Here is a 26,944-nt window from a genome sequence, read left to right on the forward strand (position 1 = left end):
TAGCTTGTGTGGAGGTGACATAAGAACTAGGCAGCACAGCCTTAATGGATGGCTTTCTTTTTTTTCCCTGCTACTCTAAAACTTCATGAAACTGCTTCCACATTTCAGTAACCTAAGTGTGTGTTTCCAGGCTGTGGCCCCTCAAATTTGGTTCCAGAATAAACCACCCCTTATCCTCGTTGCGTTGAGAGATGTGCTCTGCATCAACACTGCAGTGTGGTTCTTTGTCAGGGGCTCAGAGTATAGAATAGTAAGACACGTTCATAAAAACCGCACACAGTGAGAACGTTCTGGAAACCATGGGGAAGCAATGGGAACATGTGACTTTGTCTAGAGGAAGTAAGACATTTCCATACAAGTGTTTTAAAATAAAAAGCAATTTATACTTTTAAACTTACAGTTGTCACTTTTCAAATTTACACTTAGTAATAACATAAAGTTATGATGTGAATTTACAAGAGACCTGGAGAGACCATCTACCACATAAAGGCTGATAGGCTCCATACTAGCCTTTAAGGTATTAAACTCAATGTTTAGAGCCAGGAAATGATGGTTTCTGACCTAGCAAGGCTGATTTAGGTGGCAGATGGTCTGTTTACCCAGAACTCTTCAGAGGTGTTCGTTTTTCTATTTGTGAAATGGCAGCAAGGACTGAGAAGATGAAGAAATACTTAAGACACGAGACTAGTTTCTCTGCCCAAGGCAGACTAAGAAAACCAAGTTGAGATGTTCAGAACTGCTGTTCTGGTGAGTGCATGCTGGATGAAGAGCACACAACAGCCATGGTGACCGGGGGGGGGGGGGGGGGGGGGGGGGGGGGGGGGGTGCAGAGTGGCTGGATGTGTATCATTTCAGCACCGTTGAATCCAAGATATATGTGCACATACAAATAAATGATAGAACGTGAGGAGAGAGATATCGTGATAAACACATAAATAAATTAGAAAATTTCCTCACAGAGAGATGACTGTCAAAACAAATTGAGTTTGAATGTAATGTGAGTTCTTGTTTAAAAAAAGATAAAAATCTCTTATAAACATCAGGTAACTTCACGAAAGCTTAAAACCCAATAGCTGTTAACATAAGAACCCAGAAGGCTCAGAACAAGAACAAGAAGGCCTCCTTGTGAAATTGAAAGCCTGGAGGCCACTGGAGAGCCACTAATTCCAGTCCACACTGAAGGCTGAGAGGTCTGTAGCCTGATGTCTGTATGAGATGAGACCAGCAAAGCATGCGCCACTCAGAAACAGCTGAGCAGGTGTATGGGTGGGAACCGGCAGGTTTTGTTCCATCTGGGGTTGAGATGTAATAGATGGACCTCCCACATTCAAGCTGGGTCTTTCCCACTCGGGCTGCTGAACCCCCTGCCAATCCTCTCTGAAAATCCCTTCCCAGACTTACCCAGCAATGCACTCCACCAATGACTCAGGGTTTCTAAGAGTCCATCTATCTAGTCAAGTTGATGACCAAGATTTACCAAAGTGCCTGTGGGGAATGTTAGAAGGCTTGCTAATCTGTTACCTGGGAGGCTCAAGGAAGGAGAGGAGGAGCCTGCTTTTGGTTAAGGGGCCATTTATCACTTGTTAAAGTGTGGGTAGGGTATTCCCTCAAGGAAGGCGAGTGTGAGGCCATGATTTTTTGGTCACTTAAACAAGACTTGGAAGTCCAAGAGTGAGCGACATTCCCTGAGCTACACTCCGGTTTCTTCTCAGTGCGTTGTAACATGGCAGAAAGGCAAGCCCTCACAAGAGACAGACATCAGTCCTGCCGTGGGGGACTTTTATCAGGAACTCACTGCCTCGGTGAGAGGACTCTTGTGACCTAATACCTCATATGGGTCCCTCCTCTCAGCATTGTTTCCACAGCAATTAAATTTCAACTTGAATTTGGAAGGAACATTGATCCACAGCATGGGATTACACAGTTGTCTGTTTTGTCACCAAATTCCTCAAAACCTAATGACAGAAAACAGTACTATGAAGCTCATAAATTCTATGGAATCCCACTGGTGGGTACATTGTACAGCTAGACTCCACCATCCTTCCCTACATGCAGTGAGGCTTTACTTTCCTGTGTCCTACATTGGAATGTTGTAAATCTGGAAGTGCCCACAGCACACTCCGACAATGGCAGTGATTCAGGAGTATGGGTGTGGCTGTGTCAGGAGTTGGACAGTAGCTATGTCTGCTCAGCTCAGAAAGAGGCTCCTAAGGGGAGTGGGTGGGCGATGCCTTACATCCAGAGGCTTTCTTGGGCACTGAGACACTTTTGTCAGCCGGTACTTCTCAGTAGAATTATAGATCAGAGATCTATAATTGGAGCCAACACTACCCTTCTATGATCATTCCCTCTACCCCTCCCTGCCTCTCCCCCCCCACCACACACATACACACAACCATTCCCTATGTGCTGTCCAGAAGCTTAGCATTCAAGTCAACACAAGTATAGTACAGTTGCATCTGCAGCAGAAACAAACAAACGAACAAAGATGAGCAGAGCTAGGGAACAAAAACCAACCTCTTGGTAGTATGTGAGCCTCTGTACCCAGCCATCCCTTTGAGCTCTAGACATCAATACATTCTCTTAAGTTGGGTATCTCTCTACTATAAACACAGATATCTTGTACAGAAACTAAAACCAGGAATTGTGTTATGAATCTAAACCTAAAATATGAAACTGGATGGTTTAAAAAAACAACCTGGAATTCTTGTTATATGAAAATGAAACTGCTGGTTACCAGTATCTCTCGTGCCTTAGATAGTGCCTCCACCACCCCAGACATGAAAACATCACGGACAGGGTGAAAGTGTATGACGATAATTCATCTTGCACCGGCATAGCCCTGTGGCCCGGAGTCCTGTCAAGCACACCCACCTCTGCAGCCTATGTCTAGCGAGGGCCAGAACCTCCCCTGTGATCAGCTTGGGCTATCCCTGGAGATAAAGGTAGATACTGACTTCCATTTTTCTAAAAGATGGAGACCAAGACTAAAGATGTAAATCTAAAGCCCGGGAAAACAGGACTCTGCCTGTGATTGGTCCCAAGGGACTCAAATGACAAGGATGCACGTACTGATCCAGAGAAGCTGACTTAAGTACAATCTTCAGCACTCCGTGTTGACCAAAGGAAGCGAGTCTCAGTGGTATACTCTGACTAGTCACACAGGATTTCAGGCAAACTGTAGAGGCCCCTGGCAGCTGGATATTGTGAGTGTGCAGTTAGTTCTTAGCTCCTGTGACTGAGAATGAATTCCCAAAATGCTACACACTCCATGGCAAGCTTCCTGCTCATCTCTTAGGCACGGTGATAAGGCCCCTCCCCGTAAAAAGGCTCTGGATCATGCAGCTGGACTCAATAAGGGTCCTAGTCCATGGCAAGAGAGGGGAGCCCCCGGACAGACCTCTAGGTTCCTGATTCTGTGACTCTAATAAGGTTCCTCATGTTATGGTGATCCTGACCATAAAATTATTTCATTGCTACTTCACAATTATAATTTTGCTACTGTTATGAATCATAATATGAATATCTGATATGCAGGATATTTGATATGTGACCCGAAGGGGTTGAGATCCACAGGCGGAGACCCTAGAAGCTACTGCCTCATCCTGTCAGCCAGTTCCCAATATGGTAGTCATCCTCCTATCCCTCTCCAGGGCCTGCCCGATTTCCCTCCTACCAACTTCTCTCCAGGACGGGCTGGGGTGGGGTCACTCTCTTTCCTCTTGCCTTAGGTAAATCTTCAGTTCTTCTATCTGCTTGACACTAACTCAACCACAACATATATCCTACACAAAGAACCCTTATCACAAGGGATGCTTTTTTAATTCTTTTTTTTTTTTTTTTTTGGAGCTGAGGATCGAACCCAGGGCCTTGTGCTTGCTAGGCAAGCACTCTACCACTGAGCTAAATCCCCAACCCCCCTTTTGTAATTCTTAATCCTTCTGGGGTCCAGTAGAGGCCATACTTGCCCACAAGCAAGGGTGACCACAGAGGCTTATGTGTGACCACACAGACAGCAAAAGGAGATTCTCATGGAATGTTTATTTTAGATACCACTTTCAACTGGGCTTTAATTCTCACCTCTGCTTTCCATTCTTTCCTTGGAATTCCGAACTGTTTCTTTTAAACAAAATATTATTTAAATATGAGTCTCTGAATTCATGAGAGACTTTTCTTCTCTCCAAAAACGGAAGGACACACGGCTTCTATTGTTATGCAGCATTTTCAAATACACATGTCAATATGTGTTTTATAGACTACTAAGAAATAAAACCCTTTATCCTTTGAGGTTATCGATGTATCATCCTAAGTCACTAACACATCTCACAATACAGTAACTTCTATTCATTTTCATGATTGAGGTGGGAACTAGACTAAAAAAGAGGATTTAATCCCTGAGGTGTCAGTTAAAATGCAGAGGTTGCCAAGATTTTTTTCCCTCCCATCTTAAAAATTAGCTTTAAATTAGCACAGATCATGCTATCTCAATCAAAACCACGTCCACTGGAATCCTTTAGAAAATTGCATTTTCTGGGTTAAGTTCACCCTGATATCAGCTCTCTAGCTATGAGATTTTTTTTTTCCTTTTGTAAAGGAATTGCACAGTGGTAAGTCTGCGCAAACTTCTGAGCGCCACAGAAAGTAAGAAAGTCCATCCATCCTTTCAGCTGATCGCATCGCTGTCATGTGGTTGGAGAGGAAAATCTCAGCACCATTCCAAGACCAGGAAAGGTTGGGCTGTGTGCCCATGTGGGTGTCAAGACCTGGAAAGGCAGATGCCCCTGCTTGGATTGTCTATTTCTCCAGAGGTAAGAGTCTAAAAAGCAAACCCCCATGCCCTTGGGAAAGCAGACTGGCCTTGTGCTTCTCTCCAGACTCGTTAGCAGAGCTGGCTTACGTTATGCACACCGTTCCTGCCTGCAGAACCCACGCTTTTTCTGGCAGCCTGCAGAGGTTCTGGGGTCTTAGTAGTAGCGGTTTAGGCTCCTGGTGCCAGGCACCTCGGGCTGCCCATTCATCCAGATCTCCCTGATGATGCGCTCGCGCTCCTCCAACCGCTGTGCGCGCTCCAGCTCCTCTGCAGAGGTGAAAACGTTCTTGTTCAAAGTCCTCTCGAATCGACGGTGTCTGCGCACTGACAGGTCCGAGGCTGTGTCCTCACTGCCATCCTCGCTGTCGCTGCTGTCGCTGCTGCTCTCATGGTCCTGCAAGCACCTCCTCCGTGGACCCCGCCGGCAGTCAGTGTGGCAGGAGATCCTCATCACCAAAGCAGCCAAGGTTAGGAACAGGCCAATGCACACACCAGAGACGAAGTACAGAGCGGCTCGCTCAGGGTTTTCTGAAGGGAGAGGAAAGAGAATGCATTGGACAGGAGCCACGTCTCCATGCAGGGTCAGGGATGCTGGCCCATGCTCTCATCAGGAACTGAGCTTGGATGGAATCCAGTACCAGCCTTCCCAGGAACAAATGTCATAATGTTTACAAATAGTATGGCTTGTGCCTATAAATTATCCCCGCATTTGAGAGACTGAGACAGGAGGATTGCTGGGAATTCGAGGCCAGAGTGAGACTATCTCAAACACATAACCAGAGGGTGGCAAGATGGCCCAGTGAATACAGATTTTTAACTCCAAGCCTGAGGATCTGAATTCTATCACAGAAATTTGCATTGTGGAAAGAAAGAATGGATGGGTTCCCTCAAGTTGTCCTGTGACCCCCACATGTGTGTCACGGGACAGTGCACTGGAAGACACACACACACAAGTAAATGTAATAAAATGAAAAAGAAAGAAAAGGGCAGGATGGATGGATGGATGGGTGGGTGGGTGGGTGGATAGATAGGCAGATAGATAGATAGATAGATAGATAGATAGATAGATAGATAGATAGATAAATTGGTATTGACAACAGGCCAACAACACATCTGTTGGGGGGGAGGGTATGTGAGATTATCACTATTTTCAACTTTAACTTTGAAACTATTTCTAAAATGAAGCTATGTATATAGTCTCTGGGTCTGGTTAATTTTGGTGTGTGTGTGTGTGTGTGTGTGTGTGTGTGTGTATACACAATTTTTTTATACTAAAGTTGAGAAGAATTTTTAAAGTTAAAAGACCCAAGAAATTAAAAGGTAGAAAAACTATAATTCAGCCCTTCCCTCATGGAGCAACTGTGTTCAGTTTAAGCCATGAGTCTTTATGAAGACGCTCTTCCTGAGTGCCTGAGGTGTCTGTCCGCCAACTCACTTACACAGGCCTCTGAATCACTGCTAATCACCATGAGGTGACCCCACCTTTTGGTATCCATGCCCTTGGTCAATCAACCTCTTCACAAAGTCGGGAGCTAGCAAGTGGATGTATGTGAGTGTGTGTTTGAGAGTGTGTGCATGTGTGAGCAATGTGAGTGTGTGTGCAGTGTGTGTGTGCATGTGTGTGTGTGCAGTGTAAGTGTGTGTGCATGTGTGAGTCTGTATGCAGTGTGAGTTTGTATGCAGTGTGAGAGTGTGTGCAGTGAGTGTATGTGCACATGCATATGGAACTCAGAGGTCAATCCTGGGTACTCTTCAAGCACCAGCTGCCTTGTTCTTTTGAGATGGGGTCCCTTGCTGGCCTGGAACATGTCAAGCTGACTCGGTGAGCCAACCAGTGATCCACCTGGAGTCTCCACCATCCATCCCACGCTGGGATTACAAGTGCATGCCACCATGCCTGGCTTCTTAAATGTGGACTCTAGGGATCAAACTCAGACCCTCATGCTTGCAAAGCAAGCAGTTCACTGAAGGAGCTGTCTTCTCAGGCCCTACTGACTTATTTCCACACAATATGGCAAAAGCAATAGGTGATTCTAAAATGAGGTCAAACAAAGCTTCAATACCCATCCTTCTCTCTCTCTCTCTCTCTCTCTCTCTCTCTCTCCCTCCCTCACTCCCTCCCTCACTCCCTCACTCACTCACTCTCTCTCTTTCTCTGTCCCTCCCTTCCTCCCTCTCTTTGCTCAGGAAGATAAAGTCAGCCACTGTGGGTAAGTTGTTTATATAGAGGTCCAAGTATCACAGAGCCAACAATGGCCTCTAGGTAACAGCCTTCAAAGGACTGAATGTTGCCAACAGCCATGTGGTTGAGTTTGGAAGTAAATCATCCTCAGAATGAAGACTGAGGCGAGGTGATACAAGCCTGGCTTTCCAGCAGCCTTCCGAGGGGCTTTGAACTAGAGAGCCCAGTTAAGCCACACACATCTTTCAGAACCACAGAAACTTAGAGGTGTGTATACAACTTTTAATATTTATTCATATCTACATTTATGTTTATGTGGGGGGTCATGTGCACATGAGTGTTGTAAGTACCTTAGAAGGCCAGAGGCCATCAGGTCCCCTAGAGCTGAAGTTATAGGTGGTCATGAAGTGCTTGCTGTGGGTGCTGAGAACTGAACTCAGGTCCTCCACCAAAGCAGCACCTGCTCTTAATTGCTGAGCCATCTCTCCAGCCATCTATGCTGTTTAAGACCCTAAGTGTGGGCTAATTAGTACATAGTCATGGATCACTCACATAATCAATCACACATCTAAAAGCAGGATAGGCACTGAGGAATGACCTCATCCACTGAAAGAGAAGGCAGGCCTGGGGAGTTCTGCCAGAGAAAGCTCTAATTGTTCTATAGATGAGGTGTACACTCAGTGGGGCCCTCAGTGACCCTTGTGGTATGCACTCAACAGAATGAGAACCATTAGGATGAACAGAGTCCTTTTCATGAAGATATGCCTGGCCCAGGTCACAGGGCATGGTTAGATGGACAAGATTTACATACACATCAGCAAATCAATTTTCCATATTCTGTAGTGACTTGGAAAATGAATCAACATGTTATTTTTGTGGCTTCAAACAATAGAAATGGGGTCACAGATGACATGAACTTGCTTTGTAAACTTAAAGCTGGGCATGGCGGCACAGACCTGTAATCCCAGCACTCTAGGAAGTGGAGGCAGGAGGACCAGGAGGTTAAGTTCATCCCCAGCTATGGAGTTCAAGGCCAGTCTGAGCTACACAAGGACCCTGCCTGTGTGTGTGTGTGTGTGTGTGTGTGTGTGTGTGTGTGTGTGTGTGTGTGTTGGGGGGGTAGGTTCTTAGTGAGATTTTTCAGATTTGTGTGTTTATGGTGATAGAAGAGTACTCTGTAGAACAGACCCATAGGTTCATTGAATTGTTTATTGGTGGCCTGTAAGCTGTTTCTCACATTTTTACATGTTAATGATTTAAAGGTGGAGCTGACAAAATGGCTCAGCAGATAAGAGTGCTTGCTGAGAGTTAAATCCCTGACACCCACATAAAGGAAAGAAAACAGAAAACAGGACCCTAGAGCACAGCGGTTCTCTCCTTCCTGGATTCTGTAATGTGAGCGGCCATGCTCTGCCATAGTGTCCCACTATGGTTGACTGAAATCTTTGAAATAATGAGCCAAAAGAAATCCTCCGGCCTTTAAATTATTTCCTGTGTTTGGCCATAGCAATGATAAATGAATATCATTGGATCTGAGAAAGCTTCCTATAAAAAACAATTTCTGAGCTACAAGTTGATGGCTGTGATGAGTTATAGCCATGTGGAGATCAGGAAAAGTGTTGCCAAGGGTACACAGGTGTGAAGGGTGTGTCGCTCTGTGGGAAAGCATGAGATGTGAGTCTTAAAGAGAGGGGATAAGCTCTTGGTTTCTGGGTTTTGCAAATCCTCCTTTCTATTGCTGTGGTAAATAAAACAAAACAAAAAGTGACGGAGAGAAACTTGGTGAGGGAAGGGTTTGTCTGGCGTACATGTCCCAGTAATAATAGTGCATCACTAAGAGAAGTCAAGGCAGGAACTCAAGGAGGGCAGGAAGCTAAAGGCAGGAACTTAAGCCAAAGCCAGGGAGGAATGCTCTTCTCTGGCTTGCAGACATCCCCTTACCTCCAGATTACTCAGCTTTCTCTTATATAACCCAGAACCACTTGCCCAGGGAGGTACCAGCCACAGTGGGCTGCCCACCCCTATCAATCAATCAAGAAAATGCCCCATAGACTTGCCGACAGGTTAATCTGATGGAGGCAATTCCTCCATCAAATACGTCTAGGTTTGTGTCAAGTTGACCAAACTGGCAGGCACATCTAAGATTAGTTCATGTTCACCTGAGGACAATGTGCTATCTAATGTCAGCTTGAGATAAGTCTGACTCAGTGATTCACTGATCCTGGGCCTGAGCAAAAGTAGAAAGTCATTAAACTCTCTGATACATGGGATGTGACTTAGGCAATTAAAAACCTTCCATGAGCACGTCTTTATTCCCAGCACTCGGGGGGGGGGGGGGGGGGGGGGCAGAGCCAGGCGGAACTCTGTGAGTTAAGGCCAGCCTGGTCTACAGAGCGAGATCCAGGACAGGAACCAAAACTACACGGAGAAACCCTGTTTCGAAAAACTAAAAAAGAACTTTCTATGAGGTTAAAGCCCATGAACCGTCTTTCTGTTGTGTAGCAGGAGAAGGGCAGTCCTATCAACTAATCACTTTAGCCTGGGTCCATCTCAGCCTCCTAGAACCTCAAGTCCCATAACACATGATAAAATACAGATGGAGGGGGCTGAAGAGCTGGTTCAATGGGTGAAGCACCAGCTACTGTGCCAACATACGGATCTGGGTTTGTATTTTCACTACCCATTAACAGTTGAGATGTGGGCACACTGCCGTAAGCCCAGCCCTGGAGAGCCAAAGACTAGTAGGTCCCAGGGACTCACTCACCAGACAGCTGAGGCAAATCAGTGAGTTCAACAAGAGACCCTGTCCTAAAAACTAAGGGGGAGAGTCTGGGAGAGGAGGGCAACTGATTTCAGTCCCTGGCCTTCACATATGGCCTCACAGGTGAGTGTAACACACACACAAACACACACACACACAGAGAGAGAGAGAGAGAGAGAGAGAGAGAGAGAGAGACAGAGACAGAGACAGAGACAAGAAGAGGAGAGGAGAGGAGAGGAGAGGAGAGGAGAGGAGAGGAGAGGAGAGGAGAGGAGAGGAGAGAGGAGAGAGAGAAATAAATGGAATGGAGTGAATGGGTGGTGTGTGCCCCACACTAGAGCAGATACAGAGGGAGACCAGGCAGGGTTGAGTCAGGGCTCAGGGGATGGATCTCTGAAAGGCGAGAGAGGCTTAGTCTGGGTGGCCCTATCCGACCTCATTCCAGTGATAATTCAGAAGTGTGTCACTGGGGAAAAAAGCAAAATGAAAATCTATTTGCTGGAAAATGAGTTCTGCTGTTTACCAGAATCAAACCTCTCCCAGGGGCCGTGTTCTGGCTTAGCTGCTCTGTGCAGAAAGATCCAACAGCCTCATTCTCTCTAAAGCAGGATGGACTCAGCCTCAAACACCCATCCCCAGCTGCTACCACCATTGATTTTCCTGCCATCACCTGCACAGGACAGAAGTAAGGTCATTGTATCTGAGGTGTCAGCTTGTCAGGAAGCCCAGAGTCCTTCCTCTACTACACAGCCACTAGGGCCCTTTAGGCCACTGATCCTGCCTGTATTGCTGAGTCTAAGAAAGCCTGGGCTCTGGCTGTGAGCTTTGCTCCAGGGTAAGCTGTCTTCACAGTGGAAAGTGTGTGTAAAGGGGGGAAAGACAGCAGATGATTTTTTTTAAGCTTTTAATTTTGTATTTTTGAAATAAGGTCTCATGTAGCCCAGGCCAGCTTTGAACTCCTGATCCTCTTGCTTCCATCTCCTAACTGAGATCACAGGCATGCACCATGCCAGCCTCATGGATGGTTTTAACAGAACCAATTTCAATGCCTTTGACAGACATTTTCTTGGTTCTTCCCATACTGTATTTAACTGGGAAGGCACTTGTGGTTGACCATGTGTTCACTTGCCCCCACCCCCACCAGTCCCCAAGACTCTCCCTAAAGATGCCCTTCCACACGTGAACTGTATGTATCACAGTGAGCTGTCATCAAGCACAGACATGGCCAGGGTGTAAAATAAAATACTGACAGTCAGGAGGCAAGAGCTCCTTGGAACTACCACATCCTTTTCAAAGTCATTTCCAGTTCTTAGTTTCCTGTGTGCTGTGTGTAGTGAATCTACACATGGGTACGTGTTTAAGTGGAGCTCCACAGCTGACACTGGAGGTCTTCCTCAGCTGCTGTCCACTTTACTTTTGAGGCAGGGTCTCTCAACCCAGAGTTTGCTCTTCTGGCTAGTGGAGCTAGCCAGCTTGCTCCTGGCACTCTGTTCTCCACTTTCGCAGAAAGTACAGGCTGCCGTGTCCACCTGGCCTTTAAAAGAGTGAGGGGGGATCTGAACACAGAGCTCTGATTCAAACAGCCACACGGATGGGTCAGAAACAAACTTGGAATAGATTACCTTTAAAGACCCGTGGAGAGTTCAGGCCACGAATGTAGTCAACGGACTATTTCTGCTAAAGTTCCTGTCTCCATGTCTTGGAAACTTACCTCCATTCACTACAATATCATGGTCTCAGACCTTGAGTTTTGACACAGTCACATTGATCACATGCCCCAACGCTGATCAGACACAAGTTCTTCACTTCCCAATCCCGTCACAAGTGGAATCACTGTATCCCCTTGCTATAGTCTGAATATGAACTGTCCCTCCAGGTTTATGTCTGAACACCTAGTTCCCAGTTGGTGGTGCTGTTTAGAGGAGTTATGAAACCTTTAGAGGTGGGCTCAGTGGAAAGAAGTGGGGTCACTGGATGGGTGGGCCTGCAGATTGACAGCTCTGTCCCACATCCTGTCCTCTTCCTAATCCATCAAGATGTGATGAATCAGCCACAGGTTCCCAGTGACATGAATTCTCTACCATGATAAACTTTATCCTTTAAATATGAACCAAAACAAATCCCTCCTCTCTTTAGTTGCTTCTTACCAGGCATTTGATCACAGAAAACGGAAAGAAACTAAGATAGCACAACAGACATACATAGTTCACAGACATAGACAGAAATACATCATACTGTATATACATCCACATAGACTCTCAGGGATGGGAGGGAGGGATGAAAACAGGAAGGAAAGGCGGGGGAAAAAAAGGCAAAGAGGAAGTTTGATAGATGATTGACAGGTGATAGAAGATAGATATTAGATAGGCAGATTGGAAGAAAGACAGATGGGTCGATAGAAGATAGAACAAAAATAAGAAAATGGATGCATAGACAGATAGAGGGGGCTCTCATTTACTTAACCTTTGCTAGTGTCTGGGAAAACGTCTTTTTTTTTTTTTTTTTTCATTTTTCGAGACAGGGTTTCTCTGTGTAGCTTTGGTGTCTGTCCTGGAACTCGCTTTGTAGATCAGGCTGGCCTTGAACTCACAGAGATCTACCTGCCTCTGCCTCCCGGGTGCTGGGATTAAAGGCGTGCACCACCACCACCACCACCACCACCACCACCACCACCACCACCACCGCCCAGCTGGGAAAATGTCTTTATGCTAGTCTTTTATCTTTAAATATTAGCACAATTTAAGGCAGTGAGTAAGTACTGGTACCTATGGTTAAAACAGTAAGACCGGATGACCCATGTCCTTACTTACATGAGATGGAAAGTCATGCTTGAGACAAAGAGAAGGAGAACAATCATTCTGACCTCCATAAACTGCCTTCACGGACCTGCTACACAGGCCTAACTTTTACTGTTGCTAGGTTGTTTATTTGTTTATGAGACAGGATTTTGTTATGTTGCCTGGGCTGGCCACAAACTCTTATTCTTACATCTGATTCCTGAGTGCTGGGATAATAGCCATGGACCACCACGCCTACTCAGTGGGCCTCACTTTGGAAACTGCTATTCTCTTTCTAGCCTAACTAATTTTTCTCTCACACCAGAAAACACTTTCTTTTACATACAGCATCCCAGATGTCCCCAAGCTGACGGACACTTCAAGGCAGGTTTTCTGAGCTGGTGTAATTTGAATCATGCTAACTCACTTTTCTGCCTCCGTCCAACTCGGTCTAGACTGTTTGTTTTCATTCTCCTCTAATACTTCCTGCTCCAGGTCACTCCCCTCTTGGCCAATGACCCTCCCTGGTCTTGACCACATTCAGACATCTGTGAATTAGCCAGGAAGCAGGGGGAAGAGGGCTTTTGTTGGCTGTTTTCCTTCAATAAATAAAAATAAATGTATTACTCTATCTTGCTTCCTGCAGGGTCATTGTTTTCATGAGCAGGAAGAGGCCCTTTGCGGAGGTTCTGAGGCCGATTTCATTTGCATGCTGGGAAGTCAGATCATGCCCAGGAAACTGTAGGAAGGAGCAGCCACACCAGGCCGGGCCCAGATCAGACCTGGTCAGCTGGTCTCCAGGCCAGCATACCATGTTCTCTGCCTGAGGTTTCTTGTCCTCAAAGTTTTCAGTCTTTAAGGGGGAAGGAAATACACTTTTGAGATGAGCTTTAGAGAGAGTAGCAGGGTTGTGTGGAATCAGGCAAGACTTGGCAGAATGTCTTCACTGAGTTCTCCATCATTATACAGATGGCTCTTTGTGAAATTCTGTCGCACACCACAGGGAAGGGAAGTCTTCCACCAACACTCCAGGCCTCTTTGAAATGTCAAGGGAGGCTTCCCTCAGTCTCTTCCACTCCTGGCTTGTCCTGCTTGGGAATAAGGAATACTGCAAGCAGAATCTGTCCCTGCCAGGCCAGCTCTGACTTCTGCTCCTTTGGCCCCATTCACCTTTTCCTCTCTCCTCCTAGGCAGTAAATACCCTACCAGGAAATTCCACACTCCAAGTTCTTATCCAGCCCACAGCTGAGTTTTCTCTCCCCTTAGCCTACTCAGTGGTTTCTGTCAACTCGACACAAACCAGAGTCACCTGGGAAGAGAGAACTTCACCTGAAGAATTGCCCATATCAGACTGGCCTCTGGCCATTTCTCCGAGGCATTGTCTAAATTGCTATTTGATGGAGGAGGGTCCAGCCCACAGTGGAAGGTGCCATGCCTGGATAGGTGGGCCTGGGCTGTGTCAAAAAGGAGGCTGAGCAAGCCAAGGAGAGCAAGCCAGCAAGCAGCATTCCTCCATACCTGCTTCAGCTCCTGTGTGCAGGTCCTGACCCTGGATTCCTTTGATGATGGACTGTGACCTCTAAGCTGAAATAAACCCTCTCTTCCTCCTAGTTGCTTTTGGTCACAGTGTTTCATCACAGGGAAGTGAACTGGCTTCCCTGGGGCTTGACAAAGGAAGAGGAAGGAAGGCTGAGATACATACCTGACTCCGATTTTACCACTGCTGGAGACTCCAGTCCTATATTTAATCAGTCTCTCCAGGCTAGGCAGCACAGTATGTACTTCTGCTGTAAGTATCTATATGGCCATTACCTTTCCATATGACAGTGAAAAATTTGAGGGCAGACACTATGAGTCACTATGGGTTCTCAGAACCCAATCCATGTGTTTATCATAAATATGATGACTACTTTAAATCATGAATGACATTTAAATTAAATCATGAATACAAATTCTTTTTTTTTTTTTTTTGAGCTGAGGATTGAACCCAGGGCCTTGCGCTTGCTAGGCAAGCACTCTACCACTGAACTAAATCCCCAACCCATGAATACAAATTCTAAAAGTTCAGTTAACAACAAAAAAAGTTCAGTTAATACATTTATTATATGTTCGTAAGTGTAATTACATGTTTGAGTGTGTGAACATGTCTATGGGTATGGATGTGTGCTATCAGATAGCTTTTTGTCTCTGTCACCAAAATACCTAAGATAAACAATTTAAAGATTTATTTTGGTTCACAGTTTCAGAACCAAAGTTTCAACTGTCATCTTGACACCATGCAGAATTACCTGGGAAGAGAGCCACAAAGGGGATCTGTCTAGATCGGAACTGCCTGGGGAGGATTGTCCTGCTGATCTTAATAGATGTGAGAAATTCAAGCCCACTGTGGGCAGCGCCATTCCCTGGGGGTGAGTCCTGGACTGGGTAACAGAAGAAAGAAGAGCAGTAGGTATTGGTGCATTCATTTCTCTCTGCTCTTGACAGTGGATATAATATATGCTAGCTGCAGCTGGGTGGTGGTGGCACATGCCTTTAATCCCAGCACTCGGGAGGCAGAGGCAGGTGGATCTCTGTGAGTTCCAGGCCAGCCTGGTCTACAGAGGTGCAAAGCTACACAGAAAAACCCTGTCTCGAAAAACAAACAAATATATACATACATACATACATACACATACACACACACACACACACACACACACACACACACACACACACACACACACACACATATATGTATGTATGCTAGCTGCTCAAATCACTGCCCACCCGTCATTTGCAACTGTCAATGCAATGGAACCTTTCTTTTTTAAAGTCACTTTAGTCAAGGGATGGCATCACAGCAACAGAAACGAAACTGAGACAGCGGGTTGGGCTGGTAGTTAAGAGCACCTGCTGCTCTTGCAGAGGACTCAGGTTCAGTTCCCAGAACCCACATCAGGTTGCTCATAACTGCCTGCAACTCCAGCTCCAGAGGATCCAACACCATCATCTGGGCTCCTAAAGCGTGTGCACACATGCATGAGCACACACACACACACACACACACACACACACACACACACGATATCCCTTTTAAGTTTAAAAATAAATAAATAATAACAAATTTTTGAGAAACTTTATAAAGCACACCATTCAGTTAAAGGGACTTGCTTTATGCCACTGTCTTACTGTGAGCTAAGTGCTTTGGAACCTCTCAGCAGCTAAGGGCACAAAGTCCTCAGCTCTCAGACAGTAATAGAAGCCTGAAATTTTAACACTTTATCCCATGTTCAAATGTGTGACCCGCTCAGTTGAGCTGTGGAAGTCTAAGGCCTTCTACTGTTGAAAGCCCACCTCCTTCATACCAAGCTCATAAGAAACTCTAGTCAGATTCTGGCAAATTACTGCACTCTCAGGACAGCTGGATCTGCAGGTTATCAGTGAAACAGAAACTGTAAGCTGGGGGCTAGAGGACTGGCTCAGTTAATAAAGTCCTTGCTGTATAAGCACGCGGATAACAAGAAGCTAGGCAGGTAGGGGATTTAGCTCAGTGGTAGAGTGCTTGCCTAGCAAGTGCAAGGCCCTGGGTTTGATCCTCAGCTCAAAAAAAAAAAAAAGAGAGAGAGAGAGAAAGAAAGAAAAGAAAAACAAAACAAAACAAAAACTTAAAAAAAAAAAAAAAGGCTGGGTGGTGGTGGCGGCGCACGCCTGTAATCCCAGCACTTGGGAGGCAGAGGCAGGTGGATCTCTGTGAGTTCAAGGCCAGCCTGGTCTACAAAGCAAGTTCCAGGACAGCCTCCAAAGCTACAGAGAAACCCTGTCTCGAAAAAAACAAAAAGAAGCTGGGCATGGTGGTTTATATAATCTCAGTGCTAGAGTGGTAGAGACAGGCAGACACATGGAGTTCTTCTAGCCAATCAGTGAGCTCCAGATTCAATATGAGACCCTGTCTCAGATAACCAGGTGGAGAACAATAATGGAAGACACCTGACATCAACACCTGGCCTCCACACGTGCACAGCACACACACACACACACACACACACACACACACACACACACACACACACACCAATACAAACATGTACTTACACCACATACACATATATAATAGGAAAAACATATAAGCTAAGTAGTGGAGATTGCCTGCAATCTTAGCAATTGGAAAGATCAAGAGTTCAAGGCCTTCCACAGCTACATGAGACCCTGTCTCAATAAACAACAGGAGTATTAAATATTACACACATACAACACACACACACACACACACACACACACACACACACATACACATACACACAAACACACACTTACCTTTGATGGGGGAATGTTGTTGTGTATGCTGTGAATGTGTTGCTCTGATTGGTTGATAAATAAAACACTGATTGGCCAGTAGCCTGGCAGGAAGTATAGGCAGGATAAACAGACAAGGAGAATTCTGGAAGTGGAAGGCTTCCAGATACCAGCCCACCATCCAGGGAGCATCATGTAATGGCACACAGGTAAAGTTAGGGAACACATGGCAACATATAGATTAACAGAAATGGGGCTGAGTTTAAATATAAGAGCTAGTCAGTAGTGAGCCTGAGCTAATGGCTGAGCAGTTTTAATTAATATAAGCCTCTGTGTGTTTACTTGGGTCTGAGCAGCTGCAGACCATGGGGCTGCAGGAGCCAGAGACGGAACAGGAAAACTTTCAGCTACATACCTTTAATGATCCACCAAAACTCTTCACTAAAATACTACTATACACAAAATCAAGTGGCAAATTAGAAAAGAATATTTGTTATATTAACAGAGACATGGGATCAATACATAAAGAATACATGGAAACAACATTAAGAAAGAGAGCAACAGTACTGGAGAGATGGCTCAGCAGTTAAGAGCACTGGTTGCTCTTCCAGAGGACCCAGGTTCAATTCTTAGCACCCACATGACAGCTCAAAACCATCTGTAGCTCCAGTTCCAGGGGATCTGATGCCTTGCTCTGACCTCCTCAAAGGTGGTATATATACATGCAGGCAAAATACCCGTACACATAAAATAAAGAAATAATTATCTTTAAACAAAATAAGTAACAATTAATAAAGAAATTTTGGAAAGGATCTGAGCAATTCACAGGGGGAAAAAGCCATTGGTATGGGTCTTGGCATATGAAAGATGTCCCCTAACAGGGACTGGGACACTGTGGGTCATAAACTATGTATCTGACTTGACTCCTGCACTTATAAACAAAGCTCCACTGAAAAGCAGGCATGTCTGTTCAGTTATATAGTCTTTGTCTGCTTTTATGTTCCAGTGGAGTTAAATTGGTAGGACATAAGCTGGACCATAAAGCTGAAAACACTCTCTGGCATTTTAAAGGAAAACAAAGTTTGCTGACCCCTGGCCAACAGAAATTAAATTACATTTAGGGAGCCTTTTCCATCTATCAGATTGTCAAAACTCCAAAAACAACTGAAAGCACTGTTCTGGGGCTTTGCATAGTTCTTTTTAAAAAGATTAGTAAAGTTCTTTAGGTGGCAAGTTGGTGACATTTTTCCTTTGGATGTGTATGGGACATGATCCAGCCAGTGTACTTTGGGAAACCAAGTCTGGAAACACACTTGAATGTTATGCTGCGGTGACTTATCACTGCTGTTTGAGAAAGGTCTGAGCCATTCCCACTGGCATCTGCAAAGGGCTGGCTAAGCTTGGGGCCATCTGTGCAATGGAGAAGTAAGCAACTGTCTAACAGAACAAGGACGGTTACTCTCTGCTAACCCGAGTGTCTCCAGGACATCGTGCTTAGTGGGTCAAGCAAGCACAGACAGTATATTCAATTCACTACTTATCTATAAAATAGGGGAAAGGTGACAAGAAGGGTACACCAAAGCCTATGAACCATGAGATTAGACTTCTTCTATGTCTTTTCACAGGGTGATAAGGAGAAAGAGAGGACAGGACGTACTCAATGTGTGCTGATGGGAGCGGGTGGACAGTGACCAGCAAGAAACTCACTAAGAAGGTAACGTTAAAGGGAAACCCTAAAGGAATGGAGTCCTGAGCCAGGCATATACACTAAAGAGTCCAATCATTAAGTTAAAATGAGTAATTATTCCATTTATTCTTTCTATTAGAAATTATTAATGAGGCTGTTATTATTAATGACATTATGAGTTGCTTGCAATAGTTAAGGTGGGAAATGTTAATTCCCTCAAATACAAGTGCTGAGACAGAAGAACTAAAATACAAGTCAAGGAAATGTGGATGTGTGAGAGAACAACTCTCCAGCCGCCTATGGGCAAGAGAACTCCACAGCCTCATTAGGCGACCAAGTGAAGATTTTACACTACCTATAGCTAACAAAAAGCATTAACAGTTAAAGCATACAAAGCATCTGGAATATTTTGGTATGTGTATGTGCCTGTGATGTGTGCCTATGTGTATGCATGCTTACATGTGTGCACACACATACACATAGAAGCCAGAGGTTAACATCTGGTGTCTTCCTTGACACTTACACGCTGAGGCAGCAGCGCCTCTCCCTTGGGCTCCCAACCCACCCATTCATCTAGTCTAGCCAGCCGGCTTGCTCCAGGATCGCCTGCCTCCACCTCCCCTGTTCCGGGACTGTAGGCAGGGCACCACAGTCACTGGCATTTATGTGGGTGGTGGGTATCTGAACTCCGATCCTCACGCTTCCTTGCACAGCAAGCTCAAGATAGCAACAAAATAAAGTGAATTTCATCAACAAAATAAAGCGCATTTCGTGCACTTTGGACAGATTGTTCTGCTACAGAAATACAGTATGAATTAGAGGCAGGAAGATGGTGGACAATACCATTGTGGTAATTTTCGCAAATGCAAGATGAAGTTCAAACCAACTCAGTGCCAGGGGCCATGAAGGGGAACACAATGGAAGGACTGGAAGGGGTGAACAGACTGACCTAACCAATGGAATGTGGTCTACAAAGAAGACACAGGTAAGAATCTTATTTCTGATTAGGTACAAAGAACAGTCTAGTCTATCTAGAAGCTATGGAGCTCAAGAAGACAGAGAAATGGGAATTTTCTAGTGTACGTATAACACAAGTAGAAATTAATAGTCTAGGCTGGGCGGTGGTGGCGCATGCCTGTAATCCCAGCACTCGGGAGGCAGAGGCAGGTGGATCTCTGTGAGTTCGGGGCCAGCCTGGTCTACAGAGCTAGTCCAGGACAGGCTTCAAAGCTATAGGGAAACCCTGCCTCGGAAAAAAAAAAAAAAAAAAGAAAGAAAGAAAGAAAGAAAGAAAGAAAGAAAGAAAGAAAGAAAGAAAGAAAGAAAGAAAGAAAGAAATTAATAGTCTAGTCAAATATTATTCTTATACGGCACCACCCATGAATTACAGGATACAGCTAAGCAGGCTGGGGAGGGGGTGCGGCTCAGTCAGTAAAGCATTTTGTCTTGCAGGCACAAGGATCTGAGTTTGGTAACCAGAACCTATATTTAAAAAAAAAAAAAAAAAAAAAAAAAATCCAGGCATGGGTGTGCTTGCTTGTAACCCCAGTGCTGAGATGCGGAGGCAGGCTGATTCCTGGGGCATACTGGCCAGCTTGGCCCTACTTTGCCAGTTTCAGACCAGAGAGCAGCCCTGTTTCAAAAAACCAAATAGAATCCACAGAATGACAGCTGAGGTCGTCCTCTGGCCTCCATGTACACATGTATATACATGCCCCGGCACACCCAGTACCACACAGAAACCACATACAAAAAACGGAGATAATCAAAGTAATATAAAAAGTACACAGACACCCACTTGATCTCAGCACCCATATACGAATCATAGTAGAATGCAGTACATTTAAAACTGACGGCTAGCAAGAGTACACATACCACACATTATACATGCATGTTCTCTATCCCCTTAATAGCACACCAGTTACATATTTCTATTTCATTTCATATTCAGCACATTTTCACATTTTTTCCATCAAAATTATTCTGAGAATTCTTATCCTCATAATACTGTGACTGCCTACATCTTTAATTATGCCCTTAGAAGAAATTCCTAGAAGTGGATTCCTAAAGACATAATATATGCACATGTAAGGCTTTGGGCAGATATTGCAAAACTATTCCCTAGAGAGCTTCCTGCGGTCTGTGACTCCATCAGGTTCGTGTGCAAACACTAGCCTCCCTGCACTTCCATCCTATCCTCATTTTTCATGCATTTGCTAGAATTTTAAACGGTTCAGTTTTATCAGCCATTTGCATTTTTTCCTTATGCAAACTGACAATTCTGGTCCTTTGTGGCCTTTTCTTTTGGGGACTTTTATTAAATTTGTGAAAGTTTATGTTACATATTTCAACAGTTTATCAGTAGTAACTTTTTTTTTCTTAAAGAAAGAGTCTGTCTAGTATAGTGATTACAATTGTAATCCCAGGACTTGTGAAGCTGAGGCAGGGGCATCACCCCAAGTTAGAGGACAGCCTATGCAATGCAGTTTATCATTTCTCTTCAAGGAGTATTTTGTTGAACTGGTACTGTTAATTGTTAGACTATTCAATGTTGAGGCTGTTCTGAGAATGGTGACATTTTACAACAGTTACGGTGTAAGAGTCATGTCACACACACACTGGACAAGATTCATCCAGAAGTAAACAGCAAGATCACAGTACCATGTCACAGGCTCAGCTGGGATCAGAGGCCATGTGGGTCTGCTGGCTTCCATTTGCACACACGTCAACCCTACCTAGAGAATCAGAATGTAAAGCCAGCCCTCCCACAAAGGAAACTTCATCAAAAACCCAGTCCCTTCCTCTTCAAACAACACCCAGAAATGACAGCTAACAGACACAAGACAAAAGCCAGCTACCAAAAGATGAAAAAGTCATTCAAGCGGGCAGGAGGGGTTCCACATGTAATCAAAGAGCTGCGACTGCATAAAAATGTCTGGTCCACAGAAACAACCTCAAGAAGTCAGTCATCCTGCAGAAAAGTACAACTTTAAGCTAAGGAAGAGACAAACAGGGGTCTCCCAGATTTATATTTATATAAAACACTCTCTCTCTCTCTCTCTCTCTCTCTCTCTCTCTCTCTCTCTCTCTCTCTCTCTCTCCTGGGAGGTTCAAACACCTCATATGACCCCTAAAACACTCTCTCTCTCTCTCTCTCTCTCTCTCTCTCTCTCTCTCTCACACACACACACACACACACACACACACACACACAAAGAAAGAGAGAGAGAGAGAGAGAGAGAGAGAGAGAGAGAGAGAGAGAGAGATTTGTCAGACAAAGGACTAAGACAGTTGTACGCATTAGCAGTACCAAGTGTGTTGGTGTTGCCCCAAAAATGGGCTTCATGGGTTGGACAAGAAACAATTTGTATTAGTCAAGATTCTTCTAAGGAAGAGAATGAATAAAGGGGGTAGAAGTTGTTAGATTCATGATCATAGGCTATAGAGTCCCACAGTCTGCACGCAGGAGAACTGAGGAAGCCAACCTCTGCTCAGTTGTTAGAACAGCTGAAGGCCCCAGAATAAGAGGGACCAGAAAGGCTGGAAAGTTTAATGCTGGTAGAAGTCCCCATTGCAAGATGTACTAACCCAGAATCTGATGTCAATGATCAATGCCAGCAGCAAGAAAAGCACCACTCACAAAGAGTCGTACTTACCTGTGACAGTTCGCTGTAATTACCAACTTAACACAAGTTGAATTTTATGGGGAGAGAATCTCAGTGATGGTTGTCTAGATCAAGTTAACCTGTTTTCATGTCTGTGGGGAATTGTCCTGATTGAGTTCATTGGGGTGAGAAGACTCAGCACACTATGGGCAGCACCATTCCCTATGCAGGGGATCCTATACAGTATAAGAATGAGGAAAGTGAGCTGAGTACAAGCATGTGTGCATTCATTGTTCTTGACTGTGGATATGACTAGCCATTTCAAATTCAAGCCACTTTAACTCTCCTGTAGTTTTGGACTCTAACCTGGAATTGTGAGCTAACGTGAACTCTTTCTCTCTCACCTAGGTTGCTTTTGACAGGGTTTTTATGACAGTGGCAGAAAACAACACTAAACACCACCTTGTGTACAAGTTTCCCCCTTCTTCCTCATTTTTGTTCCACTTAGACCCCCAGCCTAGGAATACAGACACTCAAGATGAGTCTTCCCCTCTTGGTTCACCGTTCTGTGCCAATCTCTGAAAAACCTATTAGACAAACCCACACATGTGCCAAAATGCTAGGCACCTCTCAATCCATTCAGATTGACAACAAAGATCAACCAGCACACAACTGAATCCCTGGGAGTAAGCAGGAGGTGTTGGGTCCCACTGAAACTACCAGCCAGCTAGAGGAGAAAGGGCATGGGAGAAAGGTAAGGCAAGGTCAAGATATTCCAAGTTCTCCAGCCATGTTTTACAACTTTGCTTAATCTATTACTACATTTTCTTTAAGGACAGTAACATTTTTATCTATTGTATTCATCTTTGCATTCAGATTTTTTTCATTGCTGTTATAATTGAGGAGTGTCCTGATGTTCGAATATAAAGAAATTATATATTTGTATGTGGGTATGTCCACCTGCATGCAGGTGCCTGTGGAGGCCAGAAGAGGGTGCAAGATCTCCTAGTGCTGAAATTACAGGAGGTTATAAACTGTCAAGTGTGGGTGAGGGGAACTAAACTTGGGGTTCCTCTACAAGAGTAGTTATTCACTCTTAACTGCCAAGCCACCTGTTTAGGCACTCAGAATCAATTTTAATCATTGTCTTTTCATTACACATGAGAAATTTTATTTTGGACACCGAAGCTGCCGTTTTCTGGCATTCACTTTAAATCTTAGCCCATGCTTATTTAATTTCAAAACTGTTTGCATGTGTTTATATATTTGGGGGGGGGGACGCACTTGCGCCATGGCATGACAACTTACTGGAGTTGGTTCTATCTTTCTGCCATGTGGATCCTGGGATCCAAATTCAGGTTGTCAGGCTTGGTAGCACGTGCCTTCACCTGCTGAGCCATCTCCTCAGCATCCTTCCCCTCAACTCCCACCCCTGCCTCTCTCTGTCTCTCTCTGTCTCTCTCTCTCTCTCTCTGTCTGTCTCTCTCTCTCTCTCTCTCTCTCTCTCTCTCTCTCTCTCTCACTCACACACACACACACACACACACACACACACACACTTCCTTAAAAGAAGGAAAAATTACTGTAGCCCACGTAATAATTAATTCTAGTGTAACGGGGTAGGGGAAACAGAGGTTGGAGGAGACAGAAAAATGGGGCCATGGGCTTTTTCAGCCTCAACATGATCACAAGACACCCAGTAAACAGCAGCCAATTCCATGAATTACCACATTCAGTGGTCACAACTCAGGGTCATGCTAGTCAAAGTGGAAACTTGCCAAGTGCCTCCTGTGCTGAGCGGAGACAAAGTCCAGCGCTCTGTTTGCTTTCATCAGAGGCATTTCCATCCAAGAGCTGGTATGCAGGTGTCCCTCAGATTGTGGGAATCCCAGACCCCCCTGCTGTCCATGACTTCACTGTGGGGAAGTATTCAGGACAGAGTCAGCAGAGCCTCCTCCAGTGATGTGCAAACATGTTGTCACAGCCCCCAAATTCCCTTCTCCAGCTTTGGTGTCCTTTATTCCCAGCATAGCTCAAAGGAACAGCAAAGGGGTTGGAAGTGTAGCTCAGTGTGTGGAGTGCTGGCTTAGCCTGTATGAAGCCCTGGGTTCAGTCTCCAGCATAAACCACATGTGGAGGCACAAGTTCATAGGACATTTGAAGACAGCCTGTGGGACTCTGTCTCCATTAAAAAAAGAAAAAGAGTGAAATCTCTCTGTTGTGTGGATACCCAGGAAGGAGGTAGCAGCTATCAGATTTCCTTAAATGAGGCAAAGGATTGCATTCTCTGCATCATGAAAGAAGAATCAGGACATATGGCAGCCGTGGACTAGATGCCCTGTGATGGTCAACGCTAATGGTCAACTGAGAGACTTCGCTGCACCTGTGAGGGGTTGTCAAGACTAAGGTTAGCCTCTGAGAGCATCTGGGAGAGGTTATCTTTCTTTAAAAATATATATTCCCCCAGCTCCTCCTAGACTCACTTTTACCCCCTCCCAACTTCATGTCCTTTGGGAGATTATATTTATTATGCTAATTAATATGAGAAAAACCAATCTCAGTTGGGAAAGGTGGAGCCATCCCCTAGTCAGAGCAGAGGATCTTGGCTATGTAAACAGAGAAGAAAACACTGCTCTCTGTTCTTGGTTGTGAGACCATATGGCCGGCTGCTTCAAGCTCCTGCTGCCTTGACTTTCCCGACATGATGGGGTAACCTTGAACTATCAGTTAACATACACCTTCTCTCTCTTAAGCTGCTTTGTCGGAATGCATGTCACAGCAGTGGAAAGCAACTAAGACACGCCCCATCTCGCCAACCACAAATGAGCCAGACGGGTTAGCCCTCAGAAGCCCCCTTATAGTGGCTGAGCCATTGTAAATAGAAGCATTAGGCTTCATTTGAATTCTTAAGTTACCAATGTGAACTCTGGCTAGAAAATTAGAAAATAAAACTCTTCCCCCAAAGGGAGTGGAATCAAAACAATCAGCCCCTTCTTCATACAGTGGCCGTACAACTCCAGGCAAAGCAAAACAAAATACAAGCAAGTTATCAAAACATGAAAGATTAAAACATTCACTCCAGCAACCGGAGTCTGATCATTCAAATGAGAGAGCATTTCCATGGGACATTAAATAACACCTTTTATAGGAACAATGTCTGGGCTCCAGAACAAAAAAAAAAGAGAGAGAGAGAGAAAGTCAGCCAACTTGCTGAAGAGCATGACTTTGAATCAAGAAGAGGTTAACATCAGGTCTCTGAGAGTCATGAACCTTCTGTCTCCCTCTCCTCCAGAAGGCTCTTAAACACCTTAGATGGCCCCTGAAATACTCTCCCACTACACACACACACACACACTCACTCACATGAATAAACATTCTCCTCTCTCTCTCTCTCTCTCTCTCTCTCTCTCTCTCTCTCTCTCTCTCTCTCACACACACACACACACACACACACACACACACACACACACATACACACATGCATATACACACACTCTCCCTCTCACACACTCACAGACAGAGAAACGTGTGTGGGGTTGAGAATCTACAGAAATCCTCAGGCTTATTAGTTGATGTGCTGAGGACAGAAGCCAGCAACAGCCCATGGCCAAAAGGCTGCTAAACATTTCTCTAGAAAGATAAAGCTGTTGGGAGTATTCACCTGCCAAATTAGAGGATATCACACTTAAATAAGAACCTGAAAAACTTACATCTCAAACCCAGTGGAACAGAGCCTCCCCGTGATGATCACTCACTTCTCTCCTAGTACTAGACCAGACCTGGCCAGCAGGAAGCAGCCCAGGACTCAGTCTAGGGTCACAGCCCTGGCCAGCAGACAGCAGCACCCACCTGAGATATAGGAACAGGCTGCCAGGATGCTGCTGAGCAAAGCCATCTCCAAGGGCTCCTTGGCCACTGGCTCCGTGCTGGGGCTGAGGGGCAGCCTCATATGGCATCGGGAGGAGAGCTCCTGGACACTTCTGGATCAGCGTGGCCCCCTCCCTGTCTTCTCCTGTGTGGAGACATAAGGTGAGCAGTGAGGCACACACAGTCTGCTTTCCTGGGGTTGTTTCCAGCAGGCTGTGCTCAGTAACAAAGAGCCGGGATCCCAAAGGAAGCCACCTTTCCCCGGCAGGGAGCCACAAAGATCTGGGTCTTGTCCTTCGATGGGGTGAGGCGCCTCGTTTTCAGGAAGGCAGTAGCACTTTATGTGTTGTTCCTGACTTTTCTCCTTTCTCTGCCCTGCTGCAGCCCTCCCTCAGGCCATTCCTCACAGGCTTCACTGCATTCTCCCTGGTTCATCTTTGAGGGACAGTCCATTAGAGCCACATCATCACCTCGGTGATGGCTCTGCTCCCATGCCTTGCTGGAAGCCCACACCGATGACACGCATGTACTTTGATCAGATGCCCTGTCCCTCGGGTCATAATATGCCACCCTTGGAGATGGGTCAGCGACGCCCATCACAGCTGCCACCCTGTGTCCACTTCTAAAACACCCATAAAGACCTGGGAGCTCAGTCTGCTCCTGGATCCCAGCTTCGTGACTCCATGGCAACCATGTGTGATGTGTCGGGGATTAAAGAAGGATGGGGGGCTCTCAGAATCCAGAAGTGAGAGAGAAGTTCTTTTTAAAAAACAGGAGAAAACAATAAAGCAGGGTAGTAGGCAGTGGGATGGCACAGTAAAGTTGTTTCAGACATGGTAGTAGGTGAACTCCCCCCAAAAAGGTACTCAATCTTTTTTTATTACTTTAAAACAACAACAACAACAACAACAAAAAAAAAAAAAACAATAACTCAGAATTTCAGAATGAAGAGTGGGAGCTAAGGGTCTCTGAAAAGAGGCTGC

At 45.2% G+C, this 26,944-nt stretch overlaps 1 protein-coding gene across 1 annotated transcript in view; it reads right to left on the reverse strand.

Moving 5' to 3' along the window:
• Positions 1-4,022: 4,022 nt before the first annotated feature.
• The window catches only part of Eva1a (eva-1 homolog A, regulator of programmed cell death), a 50,745-nt gene continuing 27,823 nt past the window's right edge, over positions 4,023-26,944 (reverse strand). The window contains 3 exon segments of the mRNA XM_036180212.1: positions 4,023-5,338; positions 25,944-26,031; positions 26,033-26,106. Of these exon segments, the coding sequence (XP_036036105.1) occupies positions 4,965-5,338; positions 25,944-26,031; positions 26,033-26,050 (480 nt within the window). The 5' untranslated portion in view covers positions 26,051-26,106 and the 3' untranslated portion in view covers positions 4,023-4,964.

Source organism: Onychomys torridus, chromosome 3 (genome assembly GCF_903995425.1).
Source record: "Onychomys torridus chromosome 3, mOncTor1.1, whole genome shotgun sequence".
Taxonomy (NCBI): Eukaryota; Metazoa; Chordata; class Mammalia; order Rodentia; family Cricetidae; genus Onychomys; species Onychomys torridus.